This window comes from Pinus tabuliformis, chromosome J (assembly GCF_031772625.1).
Source record: "Pinus tabuliformis cultivar Carrire ecotype Pingquan chromosome J, CPIR1, whole genome shotgun sequence".
Lineage (NCBI taxonomy): Eukaryota > Viridiplantae > Streptophyta > Pinopsida > Pinales > Pinaceae > Pinus > Pinus tabuliformis.
The window spans coordinates 1,584,408,946-1,584,429,655 of record NC_142295.1 but is presented as its reverse complement, the minus strand read 5'-3'; the positions used below and the strand labels follow the sequence as shown (position 1 = coordinate 1,584,429,655).

Sequence of the window (20,710 nt, the reverse complement as noted above, 5' to 3'; positions counted from 1 at the left end):
TGTAACTTTACCACTTACAAAGTCACTTTTAAATTAGAATGTAACTTTACCACTTATAAAGTCACTTTTAAATTAAATTGACTTTACCACTTATAAAGTCACTTTAGGAGAAAAGTAAAAAATAAATTTGGACACTTTTCCCTAGGCCAAAGATCAAAGCCTTAGGGAACCACTTGTCCTCTGGTACCCAAATTTTAACATCATGAATATATCCATCATATCAAAACGACACCCAGTGCACTGTCCAATACATACATGATATAGAGATCAGAACAAAAACACATAACCAAGGAGGCTCTAACTAGCCTCTACAACAAAAGTAAAACATCACTAGTCACTAGTCACTAGTAACTATTGGCTACTGCTAGAGAAGCCAACATCATTTGGCTCAACGTCTGAATCAGAGTCAGACAGGGAAACCCATGGCTCCTCCTCATCACCATCTCCAACTGCAATTGTAGAAGTAGTAGCACAAACAAAAAATCTAAAACCAAAAAATAAGCAAGTTTGGAGTCCACTTTCCCTCCAAAATGCGTCGTTAACCAGGTTTGACTGGCTCAGCCAGTTTAAGTCAGACTTGGCCGAGCCAGCCGGTCTGCTACCGAACCGGCTGAGTCGGTGACCGGCTCAGCCGGTTCGGTAATAGACCGGCCATTGAACCGATTTTTGTGTCGAGCCGGCCCGAACAAGGGTCTGGCTCGGCTCAATTTTAAAACACTGCTCTTGATCCCTGTGTCCTTGCAGAAATCACTAAAGTCCCTAGAAGTATATTCTCCTCCATTATCTAACCTCAAAGCTTTGATCTTCTTCCCTATTAATTTCTCTACCTAAGCCCTGAACTCCTAGAACTTGTTGAAGACCTCATCATTGATCTTCATGAACTGAATCCAAGTCTTCCGAGAGAAATCATCAATGAATATCACATAGTACAAGAAGCCACACAAAGATGATACTACCATCAATCCACATACATTTGAATGTACTAGATCCAAGAAGCCCTTGGATTTACAATCACTACCTGCAAAAGATCCCTTGGCATTCTTGCCAAGTGCACAACCCCTACAAACACCATCATGCTCTACCTGGAGCTTTGGAAAGCATGTAACCATCTTGGATTGGAGCGCAGGCTGCCTCGATTTCTGTGCAGACTGCAATTTTCAAGTTTTTTGTTCATTTGATTAATTTCTCAGAGGCACTTTCACTGTAAGGGAGCGCTCTTGTAAGTTATAAAGATCATTTTTAAATGATGAACTGATCTAGAAGAGCAGAATTAAATTGTGCACTGTGAGATTGCTTTTCTCAGTTTCCGCTGCATGCAAGAGTTAATAATTCGAGCAAGTAACTAAATCTGATCCATTTGCTTAGATAGTTGGTTTTAGGATAATTTAACACAATTCAAAATTTTATTTAATAATTTTCTAGATATAAATAACAGAATTGGTGAATGTCTGAAACCTTGGTTCAATTGAAATGAGTTGAACAAGTTTTGCATAATACCTTGTTTAGTGTTGTGAGGCATATGGATTGCTTGCAATGCTAAGGTTTTTGAGAATAGAAATATGCTTTGTTCAGGTGTGAACTATTTTTCAGCACTGTAAACAGAAAATAAGGATAAAAATACCTAGACGACTAGGGGAATCCGAATAACTGATTGATCCAACAATTGCCTGGGGCTTCAGTAGGGCTTGTCAAGGACTGAACAGCAGAAACAGTGTCAATGGAGTTATAAATAGCAGAGAAAGTCAGTTTGTCAAATCCAAAGTTTTTTTTGGGCTGTGATACAAACAACTATGCAGCACCGATGGCTCGGAGAACTCTGTTAAAACTTGTTGCTTCAAAAGAGGGCTAATAATCAACAAGTTTTTGGAGATTCAATGTTAGTGAAAAAACGGATGAATGGTTAGCAAGCTATCCAAACAGTGACTCTACAGCCATTGGTAGCACAGTTTATAGAGGTCTCTCAATTATTCAATTGTATTTCCTTCACACACATTTACTTGCTCAAAATCAGATCTGATTTTCAGCGATTGGTGAGGATTTCAGCAATAGTTCAGCAACGAAAAGGCAGCTAGCCTTCAGTAAGGACAGGCAGGATGCAGATTTCTGTGCGGACTGAAATTTTCAAATTTTGTTCATTTAATTAATTTCTCAGAGCCATTTTCCCTGTAAGGGAGCTCTTGTAAGTTCTAAAGATAACTTTTAAATGGTGAACTGATCTAGAAGAGCAAAAATAAATTGTGCACTGTGAGATTGTTTTTCTTGTTTTCCGCTGCATGCAAGAGTTAATAATTCCAGCAAGTAACTAAATATGATCTGTTTGCTTAGATAGTTGGTTTTAGGATAATTTAATACAATTCAAAATTTTATTTAATAATTTTCTAGAGATAAAAATTGTTGAGGTATAAATAAATCTGGATTGTATTGGAAATTTTACAGTTCATACATGCCCCATTGGTGAATGTCTAAAACCTTAGTTCAATTGAAATGAGTTGAACAAGTTTCACACAATACCTTGTTTAGTGTTGTGAGGCATATGGATTGCTTGCAATGCTAAGGTTTTTGAGAATAGAGATATGCTTTGCTCAGGTGTAGACTATTTTTCATAACTGTAAACAGAAAATAAGGTTAAAAATGCCTAGACGACTAGGGGAATAACTGATTGATCCAACAATTGCTTGGGGGCTTCAGCAGGACTCATCAAGGACTGGACAGCAGAAGCAGTATCAATAGAGTTCTATATAGCAGAAAAAGTCAGTTTGTCAAATCCAAAGCTTGTTTGGGCTCCGATACAAACAACTATGAAGCACTGATGGCTTTGAGAACTCTGTTAAAACTAGATGCTTCAAAAGAGACTAGTAATCTACAAGTTTTTGGAGATTCAATGTTAGTGAAAAAATGGATGAATTGTTGATTTTTGGGTAGCATCGGATGTGCTCTAGCTCCGAAATTTTGTGGAGGGGCTAGAACACATAAGATCTCCAAGACCCAGAAATCGTTTGGTGAAATTCCACCTGGATTGTATTTTATTAAAATAATTAATACTTTTAATGGGGTTCCTAAGTCTAAACCTAGGAAAATAAAAATATTAATGGGTATTAATGAAAATATGGGTGAGAAGCTTCTAAGTGACAAAGATGAAGTGTAATTTAATCTTAGCCATTTATTAGGGACTTAATCTCAGTCGTTGATTCATCAACAGGAAAAGTATAAGAGAAGGCTTGAAGGTCAGTTGGAGATACACCAACTTGATCAGTCAGTTTGATTTTCTGGGGCGTAGTTTGCTGAGAGAATCGAACAAGTGATCTAAGTGGCAGTGAGAGGGGTAGAAGCAGATATTGGGATTGAAGAGGAAGTTTCGAGCCAAAGAGTAAGTAGCAGAGAGGCAGCTTGAGCATCAGAGAGGCAGCGCAGAGGCCTACGCAGCCCAGCAGGGACTCACACAGAGCTGACGCAATCCATAGGGGCTCTTGCAATGGCAGTGTAGAGTATTCGTCAGTAGTCCAAGATTTTGCTGGAGAAGCGAGGTTCTGAGCCAGGAGGGCTGAACAGCAGTCTCCATCCAGCAAATCGATCCAGCAGAAAGGGTGACGCAATCTTCTAGAGGCAAGACACTGGTCGACGCAATGATTGCGTAGGGACTTCGCAGTGTTTGCCGAGAGGAGCTAGATCACTCATTGGAACAGCGGTGACTTGAGGTACGAGGTAAACCCTCGTATGTATTTCTTGCTATCGTGATTTCTCTGAAAGGTTAGCCGGTGTGAGAGGCAACCTGTTGTACTCAGATTCTACTTGCTTAATAATACAAACCCTCTATCTGCTGCACCAATTTTCCCGCATTGGGTTTTTCCGGGGACGTGTTGTCCAAAAATAACGGTGTCCCTTGTGTGTTTGTCTCATCTATTGTTTTAGTTTATGATCTGTATGTCAGTGTAGTCTGCAGTAGTGTTTTTCATCACTATTTATAAATTAAATAACTTGTTGAATGAAATAACAAGTAGGAGATGCTAAACCAGTGACTGCAGTAGGATTTATGTTTGTAAAGATTCAGAAATTTTCACATGAATGGTTAGCAAGCTATCCAAACAATGACTCTACAGCCATTGTTAGCACAGCTTAAAGAGGTCTCTCGATTATTCAATTGTATTTCCTTCACACACATTTACAGAGAACTAAACACTAGTGCTGACACTTTGTCAAAGGAGGGGTAACAGTTCAGGGAAGGAGAGCTCTGCCTGCAGGAATCCTTCGATGGGACTTAGACTCAAAGGCTGGAAATCTAGTTTGAATTTGCAATCCTTTTTAAGCCTACTTATTTATTACCTAGTCATGTTTTTAAAAGATGTAATGATATGTGAAGGACTATGCTTCTACCAAAGGATACATCTAAATTTGTTTTGGATTTTAATGTCCAGTTTTCGGAACAGATAGAGATGAAGGTGTAGGACAGTCACTTGCAGTTTTTGTTGTCTTTTTGATACAAAGTGAGGTCTCTAAACTCCATAATGGTTGTTAATGCCCTGTGTACATTAAGAATGTGTTTTTCATCCTATGCTAGACCAAAAAAGGCAATTTTTTTTTTTTTTTTTTTTGGGGGGGGGGTTTTCTTTTTAGTCCTATAACTGCCAGCAAGATAAAATAATTACATTAATGCCCAAAAAATGACCACAAAACTTGCTCTATCTTTTTGTAGTTTTCAAGAGAATAATTTCTTCTCTTAGAAACTACAAAAAATAGAGCATGATGTGGGCAAGCACACAAATTTGGCAAGTGCAAACAACACAGAATTTAAATTATTTGAAAAAAAAGTAACTGTTGCATTCCATTCTCCTATGCAAATGTGAGCCAACCAACAAATAACTAGCTGCCAGGACCCAATAAGATGCAGAAGTTTTAGCTACCCTTGGAGTATTATTTTGTGCATTGAAATGGAGAGAAGAGTCAAGACATCGTCATTTATTTATTTATTTTTTTAAATGTCATTTTACTTCATGAAACAAAGAGTTACATCATGAAGCAATAGTTACATCTAACAACAGGATTACAAGGAAATTCCCTAACTACAAAGTAGAAAAAGCTAACATATGAGTCTCTGCCATAATAAGTAGGAAGGTGTTCAACATCTTTATGAAAAACTTAGAATTTGGCGTTTACAATCAAGGCCAATTCCTGCTCAAAAAGCCTCAATTCCCCTAACAGCTATGGGAGGAAGGTTCCTCATGGAAAGGAGTCATACATCTGGATTTCTACAAAACCATTAGCCACCAACTAAACTGTGTGCCATAAAACATTGCAGCTGTCTGTAATTGTCTAAGTGTCCATAAGGAAAGGGTCTTTCCAAGGAAGCAAGACTGAGAAAACAATTAGATTCGGCCTGAAATCGTGCTCAAAAAGTCTTGGTGGACATGAATCTCCACTAGACATGCTCAGCTGGAGATGCACCTCTGCTGCAAAACTTGCATGCAGTATTTGTAACGCCAACATTATGAAGCGACTTATTTATTTATCATTTTAAGTTTGTTACTCTTCATGCACTAAAATATATTATATAACACAACAATTGTTCACAATCTGAACCTTTAAACTTCTGATTGCAATGGATATCATAAAAATTGTCAACAGGATAAGATGTCTGTATACTAAATTACTTACCGCTACAGCTTGAAATTCATCAAAATTGGTTGCTATGGTTTCCCACTGACAGGTAACCACTGGCAAGGACAAACGACCTTTACCCTTAGTCTTATTTTTTACCTCAATCTTCCGAATCTCCCTGTATAAACGGTGACCAATAATGGAATCATCCTCGTACCTTAAAATCAATCCAACATATAAGTATTAGAATCAATTTATCACAGCTTCCTAAACAAATCAAATAAAGAATACAATATGATGAACACATCAAGTATAACAACAGTAAATACTCGAATAAAAAGACCTGGAATGAACCACAAAGAATCAAAAAGACAGGTTAGGCACAACAAGCCCTAGAGTTGTGGCTCTTTAATACCACTTGTCATGATCCTACCTATGGTCCCACTCAAAAAAGCAGGCACCCACATACTTAAAATTTTGTTTCTTTTGTGCAATCTATTTCCAGAATCTCCACCTTATAACAATTAAGGCTTTGGGTATAAGTTCTAAAATTGTAACAAATGAACTCATAATAAGGCTAAGATGGCCTTCAAATCATGAGAATCACAACAGTCTATAAACAAGAATGCAACATCAAAGACTCCATAATATCTGCAGCTTTACCAGTAGGAAGTTCCATGTGAATCCCCCCCGATCCGCTCATTACGAAATGCTGAGATCTGAACTCCATGCTTAAGAGAACTATAGATATGGGGTTGAATGTCCTCTTGCTGTCATGTATGAAAGGCCAAAAGATAATGGTCACATTAATTAGTTGTTCTCAGAAAGATTAAATGTAAGAAAAATATGCAACTAAAGAGAATCTGAAAAAAACGGATATAGATGTAATGGTTTGCAAGTATTTACACCACCAAACAAGCAGCCAAAGATTTTTTTGACTGCAAAAACAGAGATCTTGTTATCTATGAACTATTTTGGAAGCACTACAACAGAACTGAGATGTTGATCATGAGGCAACCAAGAACAATTTTACTCAGGAAAAATGTAATTTTATTTAAAAATATATATTATCACCAAAAGTACACTAAAGGTAAAATACCAGCAAATTCATGCCTTTCTTTAAACTTGGTCACAATGTATGAAGAATGGAATCACTGCATTTTGATGATATAACCTAAATAGAAATGCAAATATGTTTTATACCTCAACCCGAATCTCACATAGTGCTTTCAAAATCAACACCCGGGAACCAGGATCAAGTTCCTTGTATGCTATGTTCTCCTCTCTACACAAGAAGGGAAGCCTCAGATCACAGACAAATAAAATCCATAGAGGCACAAAAATATTTGAGGCTAAAACACTCACCCACGGGCTGCAATAATTGGAAATTCCCCTTCAGCTACCTATATATGAAAGTAAATAAGCTACTTCAGTCACAACACATTTAAAAATTTGATTGCATTCAAAGTGGAATAACAGATTCTAGAACTATGTTGTTGAACTACAACGATCCTGTCCTATTGTTATAACCTACCTGGTACCAGCGATCCTTAAGCTTCTTACATAATACAAACACCCATGTGTCACGCCCAAGAGCACTTCTGATTACAGGAGGAATTGCCTGCAAGACAAATAACTAGAGCTTGAGATGTATTTCAATTGATATGTTCAAATGATCTTACTTAAAATCTACATTAATAACAAAGAAATGCCCAAAACATATTGATTCTCTACCCTTCCAGCCATGTTCCTGAAGCATTCAAAACATAGCCAAACAAAAGAATAGGTAATAAACTACCACATCCTCTTGTTCTCCTGTAGATTTTCTCCTTCACACTACATGTCTATAATAATCTTTCCAGAATCCAGACTCATTTTCTCCAAAGATTCCATCTTGTGGATTGTCTCATTGCAAGCAGTCTTGAGTTCTAGCCTGGCAACACATATTTAAACATTCACAAACAGTTCCCTTCCCCATGTTGATCACGCATACACCCAACTTATATGGACTGAATTGCCTGCTTTAAATTTCCATGCTTGGCATACCAAGAAGAGATTATGTCAACCCAAAGAACTATCAAGAGCTACCACTAGTGACAATGACTAGCAGTAAAGAACAAATAAGACATACATAGATTGAAAAATATCTATTCCCACTGATACCATCAACTTAGGGAGAAGTCTAATGAAATGGCCTTTCAAAGCAATGAAATTCTTCCAATCCAAGTGTGTCATCAAGTTAGATTTGCCTATGGAGGAATCTGGAAACCTGTTAACATAAAGCTTCCTAGAACTCTGAAAATTCCAGAAATAGACAAATCTATGGCATGGGGATCTTTTGATGGTGTCAAGGATCCCCACGTATGTGTGAAGCAGGGGACATCCCATTCTTGAATGAAAAGCATTTTATTTCTTTCAAACCTGTTGTTGGGCAAGGGGCTAACAATCAAGCGAAATGTATGCTTCACTGTTGCTTCTTAAAATTGCATCTATAACATACCCAGTACCCTCTGTCAACCATTGAGGATAGGGGGTACTTCTGAATTTTACATTTTTTTCATTTTTCTATACTCTGATACCAATTTCTCCACTGCCCTGCCATGAATATAAGAATGCATATGACGAGTAGGCATATGCAAATATAAATTAAACATTCAACGTTATAGATGCATATATTTCGCTTGTAAACATAACAGCCATCAAAGAATAACATAAACATCATTTAAATTCATCATAAACAGGTATCCGAAATGGAAACACGCTGGAAACTTGACCCTTCAAAAATTAGGAAACAGGGAAAATTATATTGAAAAATTGAAACTCAAGGATGGCTGTAGCTGCTCAAAACAACACAAACCAGTCAAAAACTACAGTTGTCGCTGCCCAAAACACCACAAAACAAGAAGGATGGCCGTGGCAGCCTTATAATCTGAATCATCTCTTGTTGAACCATCCTTGCTCAAATTCCCCCTGCTAAAATCACCCTTTCTCAATTTCCTTTGCTGAAATCTCCCTTTCTCAAGCCTCAAACAATGTAGATGAAAGATGAAGGATGTTTCACCCAACCATAGGCTCTCTGTTGCCCATACTCTCTTTCTAACAGGGCCACCCCTAAAATGGGACGGTGAGTCCACAAGGACAAATTTATCCTATGGCTGGCTATAGTCCTCTCACATGGCCCAATTTCCCAGCAAATCATAGTATGTTAACTCCTACAGAAATTCTAACCCACCAGCTCTCTTTCCCCTCAACCTGCACAACCCAAGGAATGGGATACCCTTCTCTTCCATACAATGCCTAGGGTCGTCCCACTTCCCTCCAATGCTCCAACACAGGTACACCAAGAAATCTCTCAGCTAGGGACACCAAGAATTCTCAGTTGTAATGGAGTTGTCTCAATGACAATAATTCCTTGTGAACATGAGCACAGTTCCGACATGGAATACATAACAGAAACTCATTCTATTGCAGGTCATAGTTCTACAACCTAGACTCTTAGACAACCTCTCGAAAGAAAGAATGGCAGAAGATCCCTACATCAACCAGAAGACTAGAATATATTTGCATATCCCCATCCAGCTTGTATCATGGATAATTATGTTTTTAGGGGCGTTTGGTAGATATTAAGTTTTAACCTTAGAGAAGTAAAGTGCTTGGTTTCCCTTATAAATAAGGGAAGCACTCACCTCATTTTGTCATTACTACTTGTCTACTTCTCTCTTTACTAATTCGCTATGGATGAATGACTTATGCAACCTCTTGGAGAGATGATTTATGGACGCATTCTCAAGTTTGATGGATGACTCGTGATTAGGGTTTCATGGATGAGCATCGGTTTACCTAGTAAGTATTCTAATTTCTTTCTAAATCATTGTGGGTTTGTTTGATGATTGTATGAAGTGTGGATGTGCTTATCAAGTGCTGAAAGTGCCATGAGAGGATTTTCTGGGGCTTGTAGTGGACTACCCTACTTATCATCTTATAGGAGAAACTTCTAAGGCTTGTAGTGGACTATCTTAGGGTTTATCCAAGATCCATGCTGCACCCTTTTCAACAAAGTCCATGGTCACCCCACAAAAATAGTAGGCAGTGGTCTTAACTCCCATTAATCAATCGTTAAAATCAAAATTAACCTTCTCTTTTATTGTTATAGGGTCATCCCGAGATAGCCAGTTGGTCTAGTGGCCTACCTCGGGCTACTTCGTGGGTTGAGAATCTTTCACTTGTACCTCCAGCTGCTAGTGCGCTGGGCATCATCCAGAGTTCTTGGGATGGAAGCTAAAAGTTGTAAGCGGTCGAGTCTCTGGAGTCTAGATTAGGGTTTAAATGTAATTGTTCTTCAAATTTAAGCCATAGTTAGGCTATATATCTAGGATTTAGTTAGCATTTATCAACAAAAAATACATTTTGTTATCAATTATTAAATTGCTAACTAAATTTTCAGCCCTTTAGGGCTTGATGTCTTGCATTGTTAAAGCTATTATGTGCCCTTTATATTTCAGAAAATAATTGTCTATAAAACCTTATTTTAACTTACATTTTGAACCCTACTTTATTGCATGCTTGCTTGTTAAAAGGGCTGAAGTATCTTTACTGTTATAACTTGATGCATTGCTGAAGATTGGCATCTTCCACACAAGTTTTACATAGCCATAACTTTTTCTTTTATTTATTGTGTTTGGGGTACCCTCTTAGCCTATCTTTGCTTGAATAATATCACACATTGTCTTGGATGCTTCATTCACATAAATCTAGAAATTGCTTTGGTTATATTACCTTGTTTCATCTTGAAAGCTTAATTTAGTTGTGGTATGTTAGAGTAACTAATAGAGGAGACCGTAAACTTCATCCCATCTTGTATAGGATTCCTTGAAGTTACTAGGGAAGCCTCCCTTGTGTTCGATTTCATTTTCACTAAATTGAGGAAGTGATCACTAAGGTGGCAATGGTAACACTTCCATGTTACACTCGTCTAAGACCTTGTGAAATGGTTTACACTAAGGTGCTATATTTAATGATAACAACTCCAACACATTTCCAAACTTCTAAAGGGGGGCCAATTTGGCTTCATCAATCACTTGTATTGTAGGGAAGCAAAATCTTCTCAACAAAATCGTAATCTAAGGCTCTCTATTCTACTAAAGAAACATAAGCTGGTATTCCAAGAGATGCCCCCGAAATATCCACTTCATAAGGGCACTGAACATATTATTGAGTGTGTGAAAATTTCAAGTATGAAATCCTATTGCAACAACTGGAAATTATTCTTCTAATTATTAATTAAAAATGCGGAAAATAATAGCGCTGGAAACTGAGAAACATGGTAGCACACATACATCAAAATTAACACAATTATTTTTGGACAATTGTCCCCGAAAAAAGCCAATGCGGGAAACCCAGTGCAACAGCTAAGGGTTTTATATTATTAAGCAACAGTGAAATTATCTGAGTACAATATGGATGTCGAAAATTGGCAATCCTACAGAGAAATTATTGGCAAAAATATTCTGAGGAAATTACCTTCACTCCGAGCAATTTCGGCACTTGGCTGCCCCTGAAAAGCAAGTTGTCCACCTAGCCCTGCGCAGGCCCTGTGTCACCTCCGCGCAGTCCCTCAAACGCTACAGCCTAGAACTTTTGCAAATCAAGTCGTCCCTCAAACGCTACTCTGGTACAACTTGGTTAAGGATGGCCACATCTCATAGGCATACTTCTTCCATGTCACATGATGAGGTATAACATGGTTTCCAATGGAGTTCAGGATTATTATTTTGGCCTTTACGTTTTTCTTATTAAACACAACCAACTGAGTAGGATTTGTGGGAATTTGAACAACCTTCTCCACAATGTCCTACAACACCTACTCCTCAAATAACAAAACAATCCACTCCTTCCATGGGCTAAAATTCCCTACCCCATCCAACTTGTCCTCGTAACGTAGCCCAGTGACCATCTCTGTCAAACTAACCAATGGTTATTTTTCTCACATTTTGCACACTACCCGAGCCTGTTGCCCGCTCCCCAAACACTTCATATATAGCAAAATAAAATATAAAAAATTAATTTGATTGTGGCCCTCTGCTGCAACCACCAACTTCTGCATGTCCTTGTCTCCTCTGCCTCAAGAAAACGCTGGAACTACCTTCTAATCTTGTTCCTGGGGCCCTAGCCGATCTGTGTTGGCCTAAGTGCACTTTGTGCCCGTCAGCCCATTCCTCGCTACCAACAATCTACCTATGCCCTTACAAGATCGTTTGCCTATACGTCAGTCTACTATTAGTGTACAAACTTGGGTCGATTCCCTAGCCAAACTTTTTTGCACTCCCCAACCCACTTTCCTCGTCTGTGCCCGATACAGTTTTTGCCCTGTCTGTGTGCAGCCCTATTCTCAATAGTTGCCCTGCTCTTTGCCAACAATGACTTGTTGACCCCTCACCACTGCACCCCGAAAAACAAGAACAAAAAAAAAAAAAAAAGATTTTGACCCACTCTGTTTCTCTGCGCACACTTGGTTTCGTTGTCTCGACGTCGATCCTATGATGTTTTGTTTGTTGATCAAACTCCTTTGTTGCTAGTCTCTACCTTGACCATCTCTACTTGAACTATGCGAACTTGCTAATGTCGTTGGTCAACCCTCCCCAGGCCCAGTTGGTCATGCGATCAATTCAGTCCACAATGATAGCTATGGCGGCTTATCGGCTACCCCTGGCGGCTGCTGCCAACGGCTTGGTGGGTTGTCGGCCACCCACACCCATGTTTTGTTTTCCTTTTACATTTTTTTGAATCGTTTTTTTTGTTATTTTTCAACTCCAAAAAAAAAACATGTAAAAGAAATTCCTCTCGACCCCCTTTAAAAAAAAAAACTGGTCGCCTTAAAAGAAATTATTGTTCGTATGAGCCAAGCCAACCTAACTCTGGCGATTTGATATGAACCCTGACCCATAATTCTGAGATCGCTTCAAAGTTTTGGCTTTGATATCATATTAGAATTTCCAAACCTAGCACCTAGTATTCGGTTCCCAACAATTAATAAGTGGAACAAATACACAGCCAGATTCCGAACACAAAATATAGCAAAAGAAAAAAAAAACTGCTCGAATAGAATCACACACATAAACAGATTTTTGCCAATCACCAATTCTTCATTAATAAATTAATCACGGAACTTACTTGGGCTCTCGTACCAAGGATAATGGCCCCGCTAAGAAAATACAATACTAATCACTACCCTCACTACACTCTCTCGGACCGATGATCTGATAATCACCCTATGAGTGACCTCAGTTAAAGATTTATTAAACAAAAGGTATTACAGACTCATGTGTTGGTGTGTGTTCTGTATTATTGAAACAACGGATCGATCAGATTGCCAATACACAGACATTTTGAATGGAAAGACAGCAGAGAAATACAGTAAGCAACACAAAGACACAAACAATTTTTAATAAGGAGTTCACCCTATTCTCCAGGGCTACGTCTCCGGTCCAGCTTCAATGGTGGCCTTGTTTTATTATGTCTTTGAGCAGAGAAATTACAATACAGGGACTCAATATGAGTTCTCCTGAAGCAGATTTTGCTTGGCAGGGTGGTCCTTGGATTCCCCAAACCACTCGGAGTACACAGACTCTTGTTCTTCCTACCAGCTCTGTGATCCTCGGTCTACAGTGGAAAGAGCCAACTGTGATGCTCAATCCGGACAGATTCCTCTATGGGAAGGCTTGATTCTTCAAGCTCTTTGGTGCTCAATGTTGCCTATGGTCAGCTCGGCCCTCTGTCTCCTCTGCTTGGCTTTACTGCTCTCTGTGCTCAGTCCTCCTCTTAGGGTTCACTGTTCACTGTCTCTGTTCATGGCTTTAGCCATTCGACCTCCATGCCTGTTCGTTTCCTCTCCCACCTGCGTCGATTCGCCTGTCGCCTGCGTGCTTGGAATTCCCTGTTCGGCGTCAGCATGAACGCTCGAGAAGTAGCCATGCGTCCCCATTGGAACTGCGCCAGCCCGCTCGTCGATTCGTTGCTTTCTCCACCGTGGCAGTGAACGGATCTCAAATCCCCTTAAATCGCGGCTTAATTCCTTGCCAGTTCCGCTCTGTCTATCAGGCGCAATCTCAGCTATCTGATCTGGGCTCCTCCAGATCCAACGTCATTCGCACGTCGAGCGCGGTTGACTTGCTCGACCAATAACGCGCGATCGCGGCAGTTTTTCTCTCTCCTCCGCTGCCACGCGTCGATCGCTGAGGGTGCTCACTCCGTTTCTTTCCAAAACCTCTTACCGTTCAAGGGCACCCCAGGTAAAACCGTCGGTTTCCAGGTCGTGGGTCCCACCTTCATACGATGGTGCTTTTTCGTTTTTCCGCCCACAGTCCTCTGGCTCCCAACGTGACCGAGTGCTTAAGCCCTACCATTTCAGCCCTGTTTGCCCTAACGCACTTCGAAAATCAGCTCATTTTCCCATCCAGGGCTCCCAGGGGCTATTTTGACCTCCTGCACAGTCTCCATGGGCCTCGGTCAGCGCGCTTTGACCGAGGTCCTCGTTGTTCTGCGCCGACTGCCATGGCCACTGGTTCAGGGTGTTTTCGATTGCTATTTTGGATTCTTCAAGGATTTGTTCGACTTGATTTAGTCACGGTTCTATGACAGTCGTTCATGGATCCGATTCGGATCACGGCCTCCCAACTGAAAAGCTTTTGGACCACCAAAAGTTGGTTTTTTCTTCAAGCATCGACTAAGTGAGGAAACTGTTGTCTCTCTTGTCCAATCTCAATCCACTTCACACTGCTCGGCTTCGAACCTTTAAGCCCAATTCTAAGGTATTCCACCTGTCCACTGCGCATCGTCCTTACCTTCCTGTCCAGCACTATATCTTCCTGCAACTCATTAAGATATTCAGGTAGTAGGTCATCAACAGAAGGCAATTGACTCTGCTCTTCAGGGTCCTCAATCATTGAAGGCTCAAACAACCTCAAGCAATCTGCGTTCACGACTGAGTAAATGTGCATGTAAACTGGCAGATCAAGGCGAAAAGCATTTTCACCAATCTTCTCAAGTATCTTGAAGGGTCCATACCTGATAGGTTTTAGCTTCTTACCTTCACCTTGCATCCTGTCCTTGCTGATATACAGCCAGACTTGGTCTCCAACTTGAAAACTATGCTCCATCTTATGCTTATCATGCCTAGCCTTATACTTGGCCTGGCTCTTTTCCAGCTATTCCTGTACTGCCTGGTGGATCTCCTAGATCTGTTCAATGAATCTAGTTGCTTTGTCCACATCACTGTGTCCATCAACCATGGTATCTTTACCAAAGACAAAATCCAAGGGAGACCTTGGTATGAAACCAAAGCAAGTCTCAAAAGAAGATCTCTGGGTAGAAAAGTGTTTGGCTCTATTGTAAGCATGCTGCACATAGCACAAGTGCTCATCCCAAAGCTTAGGATGTTTGCTGCAATATCCTCTCAGTAACTGGATCACTGTCCTATTAACTACTTCTGTTTGGCCATCTGTTTGTGGATGAAAAGTTGTGCTTTTCTTTAATTTGGTGTCCATTAGTTCCCACAGACTGGACCAAAACTTCCCCACAAATCGAGTGTCTCAATCAGATATAATAGAAGTGGGTAATCCAAAATGAACCCATACATGTTCAAAGAATAATTTTGCAGTTTGTTCAGCTGTAATATGTTTACTACAAGGTATCAAAATACACATTTTGCTGAACCTATCCATAACAACATATAGATAATCATGACCTTTCCTAGATTTAGGCAGCCCTCCAACAAAATCCATGGAAATGCTTTCCCAAGGGTGAGAAGGAACTGGTAATGGAGTGTACAAGCCTAGTTTTCTGTTATTGGGCTTGCTTTTAGCACACATAGCACACCCCTTTACATATCTAGAAATTGTCTCACTCATTCTTGGCCAATAGCAGAACCTTTGCAGTTGTGCAACTGTTTTACTTACCCCAAAGTGACCTGATATCAGAGAAGTGTGTGCTTCCCTAATTATCTTTGCTCTCTCAGTTTGTGGAATGCAGAGTTTCCCACAATGATATAAGAGTCGGTCCTTTACATGATAGTCCAATTCTTCTACTCTTTTGCCTTGACTCAAAGTTGCATATACATCTTTAAAGTCCATATCCTGAGCATATTGTTCTATGTAGCTTTCATGCAGCACAGAATTATGCTTAAGTATGGTACATGCATTTATAATGGGTCTAGATAACATGTCTGCAACCTTGTTATGTATGCCCTTTTTATATCTGACGACTAAATGAAACTGTTGTAGAAAACCCATCCATCTGTAATGTCTTGATTGTTGCAACTTAGTTTGGGAGTGTAGATATTGAAGTGGCTGATGATCAATTTGTATTACTATTTCTTTGCCCATTAAGTAATGTTTCCACTTTTTCACACTCTGAACTAATGCATAGAATTCCTTATCATAGGTAGGATAGTTAACTACTGCAGGATTAAAAGTCTCATAATGATAACATATGGGTTTACCGTGCTGTGTCAACACTGCTCCCATGGCATAGTCACTGGCATCAGTTTGGATCTCAAATGGTCTTTGTAGATCTGGAAGTGCTAGTACAGGTGCTGTACTAATTTTTTCTTTCAAGGTGTCGAAGGCTTTCTGTTGTTTGCCTCCCCACTGAGACACCTTGTTCAATCATGTCAAAGCATGTAAGGGAGCTGCAATTGAGAAGAAATTTGAAATGAACTTCCTCCAATATTGTGTTGCTCCTAAGAAGCTTCTCACTTCTGTAGCAGACTTGGGTTTAGGCAAGTTTACAATGACTGCCACTTTAGAGGGATCTATTTTCAATTCACCTCCCCCTACTATATGACCCAAATAATTTAGAGAGGTTTTGCCAAATTCACATTTGGAGAGTTTAACATAAAGTTTTTCTCTTTTCAAAACATCTAATGTCTGCTTAACATGCTTTAAATGTTCTTCCCACGTTTTACTAAAAATCAGAATGTCAATCAGATACACAATACAAAATCATCAAGAAAAGGTCTGAGTACATCATTCATTAATCTCATGAAAGTAGCAGGGGCATTGGTCAAGCCAAAAGGCATAACCAGCCATTCATACAATCCCTGCTTTCTTTTGAAAGCAATCTTCCATGCATCTTGCTCTGCAACTCTGACCTGATGGTATCCACTGTGCAAATCCAGCTTGGTGAAATAAACAGCTTCCTTCAATTGATCTAAAAGATCATCTATGGGAGGAAGGGGATAACGATTTTTTATCGTTATTTTATTCAGTGCTCGATAATCAATGCACATTCTCCACGAACCATCTTTCTTTCTCACCAAAACGATTGGTGACCCACATGGTGATGTGTTAGGCCTGATGAACCCTTTCTCGAGCAACTCCTGCACCTGCTTCTTGATTTCAGCATTCTCTAAAGCAGATAACCTATACATCCTAATGTTAGGCAAAGGAACATCTTGTTGCAAAATAAAATCATGTTCTATTCCCTTTTTGGGTGGCAGATCTTGAGGTTCTTGAAACAAGACATCATACTCTGAAACAATCTTTTTTTATATCAGCTTGCTGATCAAAATTACAGCCCTCAAATACATTGGTTTTATCAGTTTTCTTTTCCTTTACAACCATTAGTAAGAACTGTTTGCATGAATTTATCATTCTTTTCATCTGTCTTGAGTTTATGAGAGTATAATTATTCTTGAGCTTATGAGCTCTTACAAAGTATTTGATTCCATCTTTAACAAGTAGATACTTGTTCTCAGCTCTATAGAAAATAGCCTTTCTATCATACAAGTAAGGACTTCCTAAAACAATTCCACATATATCCAAAGGAATTATATCTAACTCAACCTCATCTACAAATGCTGACCCAAAAGAAAACTTGAGTTTGCACTGTCTAGTCACTTGTAGTTGTGCTTTATCATTCAACCATCCTAATGGGTATGGTTTCTTATGAGGTGTAGTTGCTAATCCCAATTTCTTTACAATTGCTTCAGAAATCAGATTTACTTGTGAGCCACTATCAAACAAAGTATCAATCTTTTGATATTTGGAAACAACTCGAATATGGAAAAGCTCACACCTTTTTCTCTCATGTTCTTCATCAATAACAGATTGAGCAGAATTACTAGTAGATGCTTCAAAATTCTTACCTTTTATACCTGTGGCTGCAATGATTGTTTCATCTCCTGAGTCTGACCCCAAATCCTTCTGAATAGCTGCAGCAGCTTTCTTCTTCTTGCCCTCGGACTTCTTAGGTCTCAGCTCTGGATGCAGAATCCAACAGTGCTCATCATCATGCCCCTCCTTTTTACAGTGAGTGCATGAGGCTTTGCCTTTCTGTGCAGTGTTAGCCTTCCTTGCTTTCCACTTCTACTTTCTTTTCTCCTTGCTCTTGCTTACAGTGGGTTGGGATGGTCCCCCAACTTCTGGATTTCCATTCTTTCCTCTAGCTTCTAGATGAGTAGCTTGTACAGATACCTCATCTATACTAGTGGGATTAAACATGAGGATAGTGTGCCTCATGTAGCTGTGTAGACCCCCAATGTACTTCAAAAGAGTTTCTGGTGAGTCTAATGAAATACCTAACATCAATGCTCTCTTTCGGAACTCTTGAGTATACCCTTGTACACTTTGCCCTTTCAACTGCCGAAGAGTTTGCCAACTCATCATGGCTTGTTGCATGTAGGCCAATGGATAGAACTGCTTTCTGATGGCATAAACAAAGTCACTCCAGACGGAGATGGTCTTACCATGCTTCTTCACATCAGCTTGAGTTCTGCCTTCCCACCAAACCAAAGCAGTGCCCCCTAAGCGAAGGCTTGCCAGCTGAATCTTGCTCTTGTCTGAGTCTATATTTTGTACTCTGCAATACACATCAATTTGTCTTATCCAATTGTCCAACTTTTCAGCATTTAGCTCTCCATCATATATAGGCAAATCAAATTTAACATCTAACTTAATCAAAGATGCCTTCTTATTATGCACAGGGCTACTAGGAGGTGTAGGGAAGCTTTCTACTTTCCCCTTTCCTTTGGAGTGGTCATGGGAATGAGATTCATCTTCTTCTTTATCTTGCTTGGAGCCTGATGAATCTTCACCCTTATGCTTTCTAAAGTCCCTATACATTTCTTCCACCATGGACTTTATAGCTAGGAAACTTTCTAGGAACTGAGGGTCTGGTCCTGCAGAACCTTCTTCTGACATTGTCTTTCGAGAATAGACTCTCCCAATTTCAAAATTAGTTTCCACCAATTCTCCTTCTCCTAATTTGAGCTTTGATCTAATGATCATTCACAACTAAACCAACACAAGCTTGTCTAACCTTACAGCCTAGAGCTCTGATACCACTTGATCTGATAATCACCCTATGAGTGACCTCAGTTAAAGATTTATTAAACAAAAGGTATTACAGACTCATGTGCTGTGTGTGTTTTGTGTTATTGAAACAACGAATCGATCAGATTGCCAATACACAGACATTTTGAATGGAAAGACAGCAAAGAAATACAATAAGCAACACAAAGACAAACAATTTTTAATAAGGAGTTCACCCTATTCTCCAAGGCTACGTCTCCGGTCCAGCTTCAGTGGTGGCCTTGTTTTATTATGTCTTTGAGCAGAGAAATTACAATACAAGGACTCAATATGAGTTCTCCCGAAGTAGATTTTGCTTGGCAGGGTGGTCCTTGGATTCCCCAAGCCACTCAGAGTACACAGACTCTTGTTCTTCCTACCAGCTCTGTGACCCTCGGTCTACAGTGGAAAGAGCCAACTGTGATGCTCAATCTGGACAAATTCCTCTATGGGAAGGCTTGATTCTTCAAGCTCTTTGGTGCTCGATGCTGCCTATGGTCAGCTCGGCCCTCTGTCTCCTCTGCTTGGCTTTACTGCTCTCTGTGCTCAGTCCTCCTCTCAGGGTTCACTATTCACTGTCTCTCTTGGTCGCTTGGACTCTTCGATCTGAATCTCTCTTCTGATCTCTGTTCACTGTCTTTGTTCATGGCTTTAGCCATTCGACCTCCATGCCTGTTCGTTTCCTCTCCTGCCTGCGTCGATTCGCCTGTCGCCTGCGTGCTTGGAATTCCCTGTTCGGCATCAGCATGAACGCTCGAGAAGTAGCCATGCGTCCCCATCAGAACTGTGCCAGCCCACTCGTCGATTCGTTGCTTTCTCCACCGTGGTGGTCAACGAATCTCAAATCCCCTTAAATCGCGGCTTAATTCCTTGCCAGTTCTACTCTGTCTATCGAGCGCAATCTCAGCCGTCTGATCTGGGCTCCTCCAGATCCAATGTCATTCGCACGTCGAGCGCGGTTGACTTGCTCGACTGATAACGCGCGATCGCGGTGGTTTTTCTCTCTCCTCCGCTGCCACGCGTCGATCGCTGAGGGTGCTCGCTTCGTTTCTTTCCAAAACCTCTTACCGTTCAAGGGCACCCCGAGTAAAACCGTCGGTTTCCAAGTCGTGGGTCCCACCTTCGTACAATGGCGCTTTTTCGTTTTTCTGCCCACGGTCCTCTGGCTCCCAACGTGACCGAGTGCTTAAGCCCTACCATTTCAGCCCTGTTTGCCCAGCGATGCGCGTTAGCGCTAACGCGCATCAAAAATCAGCTCCTTTTCCCATCCGAGGCTCCCAGGGGCTATTTTGACCCACTGCGCAGTCTCCATGGGCCTCGGTCAACGCGCTTTGACCGAGGTCCTCGTCGTTCCGCGCCGGCTGCCATGGCCACTGGTTCAGGGTGTTTTCAATTACTGTTTTGGATTCTTCAAAAATTTGTTCGACTTGATTTAGTCACAGTTCTATGACAATCGTTTATGGATCCGATTCGAATCAACCAAGCACACACTCACTGAAAATCCTCTCTCAATATTGAGCTATTGTTGTGTCTTAGCCTCAACACTTAGGCTTAATTTATAACTTTCATAAGCTAAAATTGACGGCCAAACTTAGCTCGTGAAGTTAACTAAAGATAAATGGCATTACTTTAGTTAATTATCCTATCTTTAGCTTTCTCTACTTTAACTCAAGTACAAGTCATAAATTTAACATGCCTTACATGCACATCTCATGCATGTCACACACAACACATCAACATGCGTGCAACTCACTTGCACGCTGCATGTCGAA

At 40.2% G+C, this 20,710-nt stretch overlaps 1 protein-coding gene across 1 annotated transcript in view; it reads right to left on the bottom strand.

The window, feature by feature from the left end:
- The window catches only part of LOC149233540 (DDT domain-containing protein DDR4-like), a 99,525-nt gene that overhangs the window by 71,808 nt on the left and 7,007 nt on the right, over positions 1-20,710 (bottom strand). Inside the window, 5 exon segments of the mRNA XM_089379792.1 lie at positions 5,650-5,809; positions 6,256-6,362; positions 6,796-6,877; positions 6,958-6,995; positions 7,127-7,213. Of these exon segments, the coding sequence (XP_089235918.1) occupies positions 5,650-5,809; positions 6,256-6,362; positions 6,796-6,877; positions 6,958-6,995; positions 7,127-7,213 (474 nt within the window).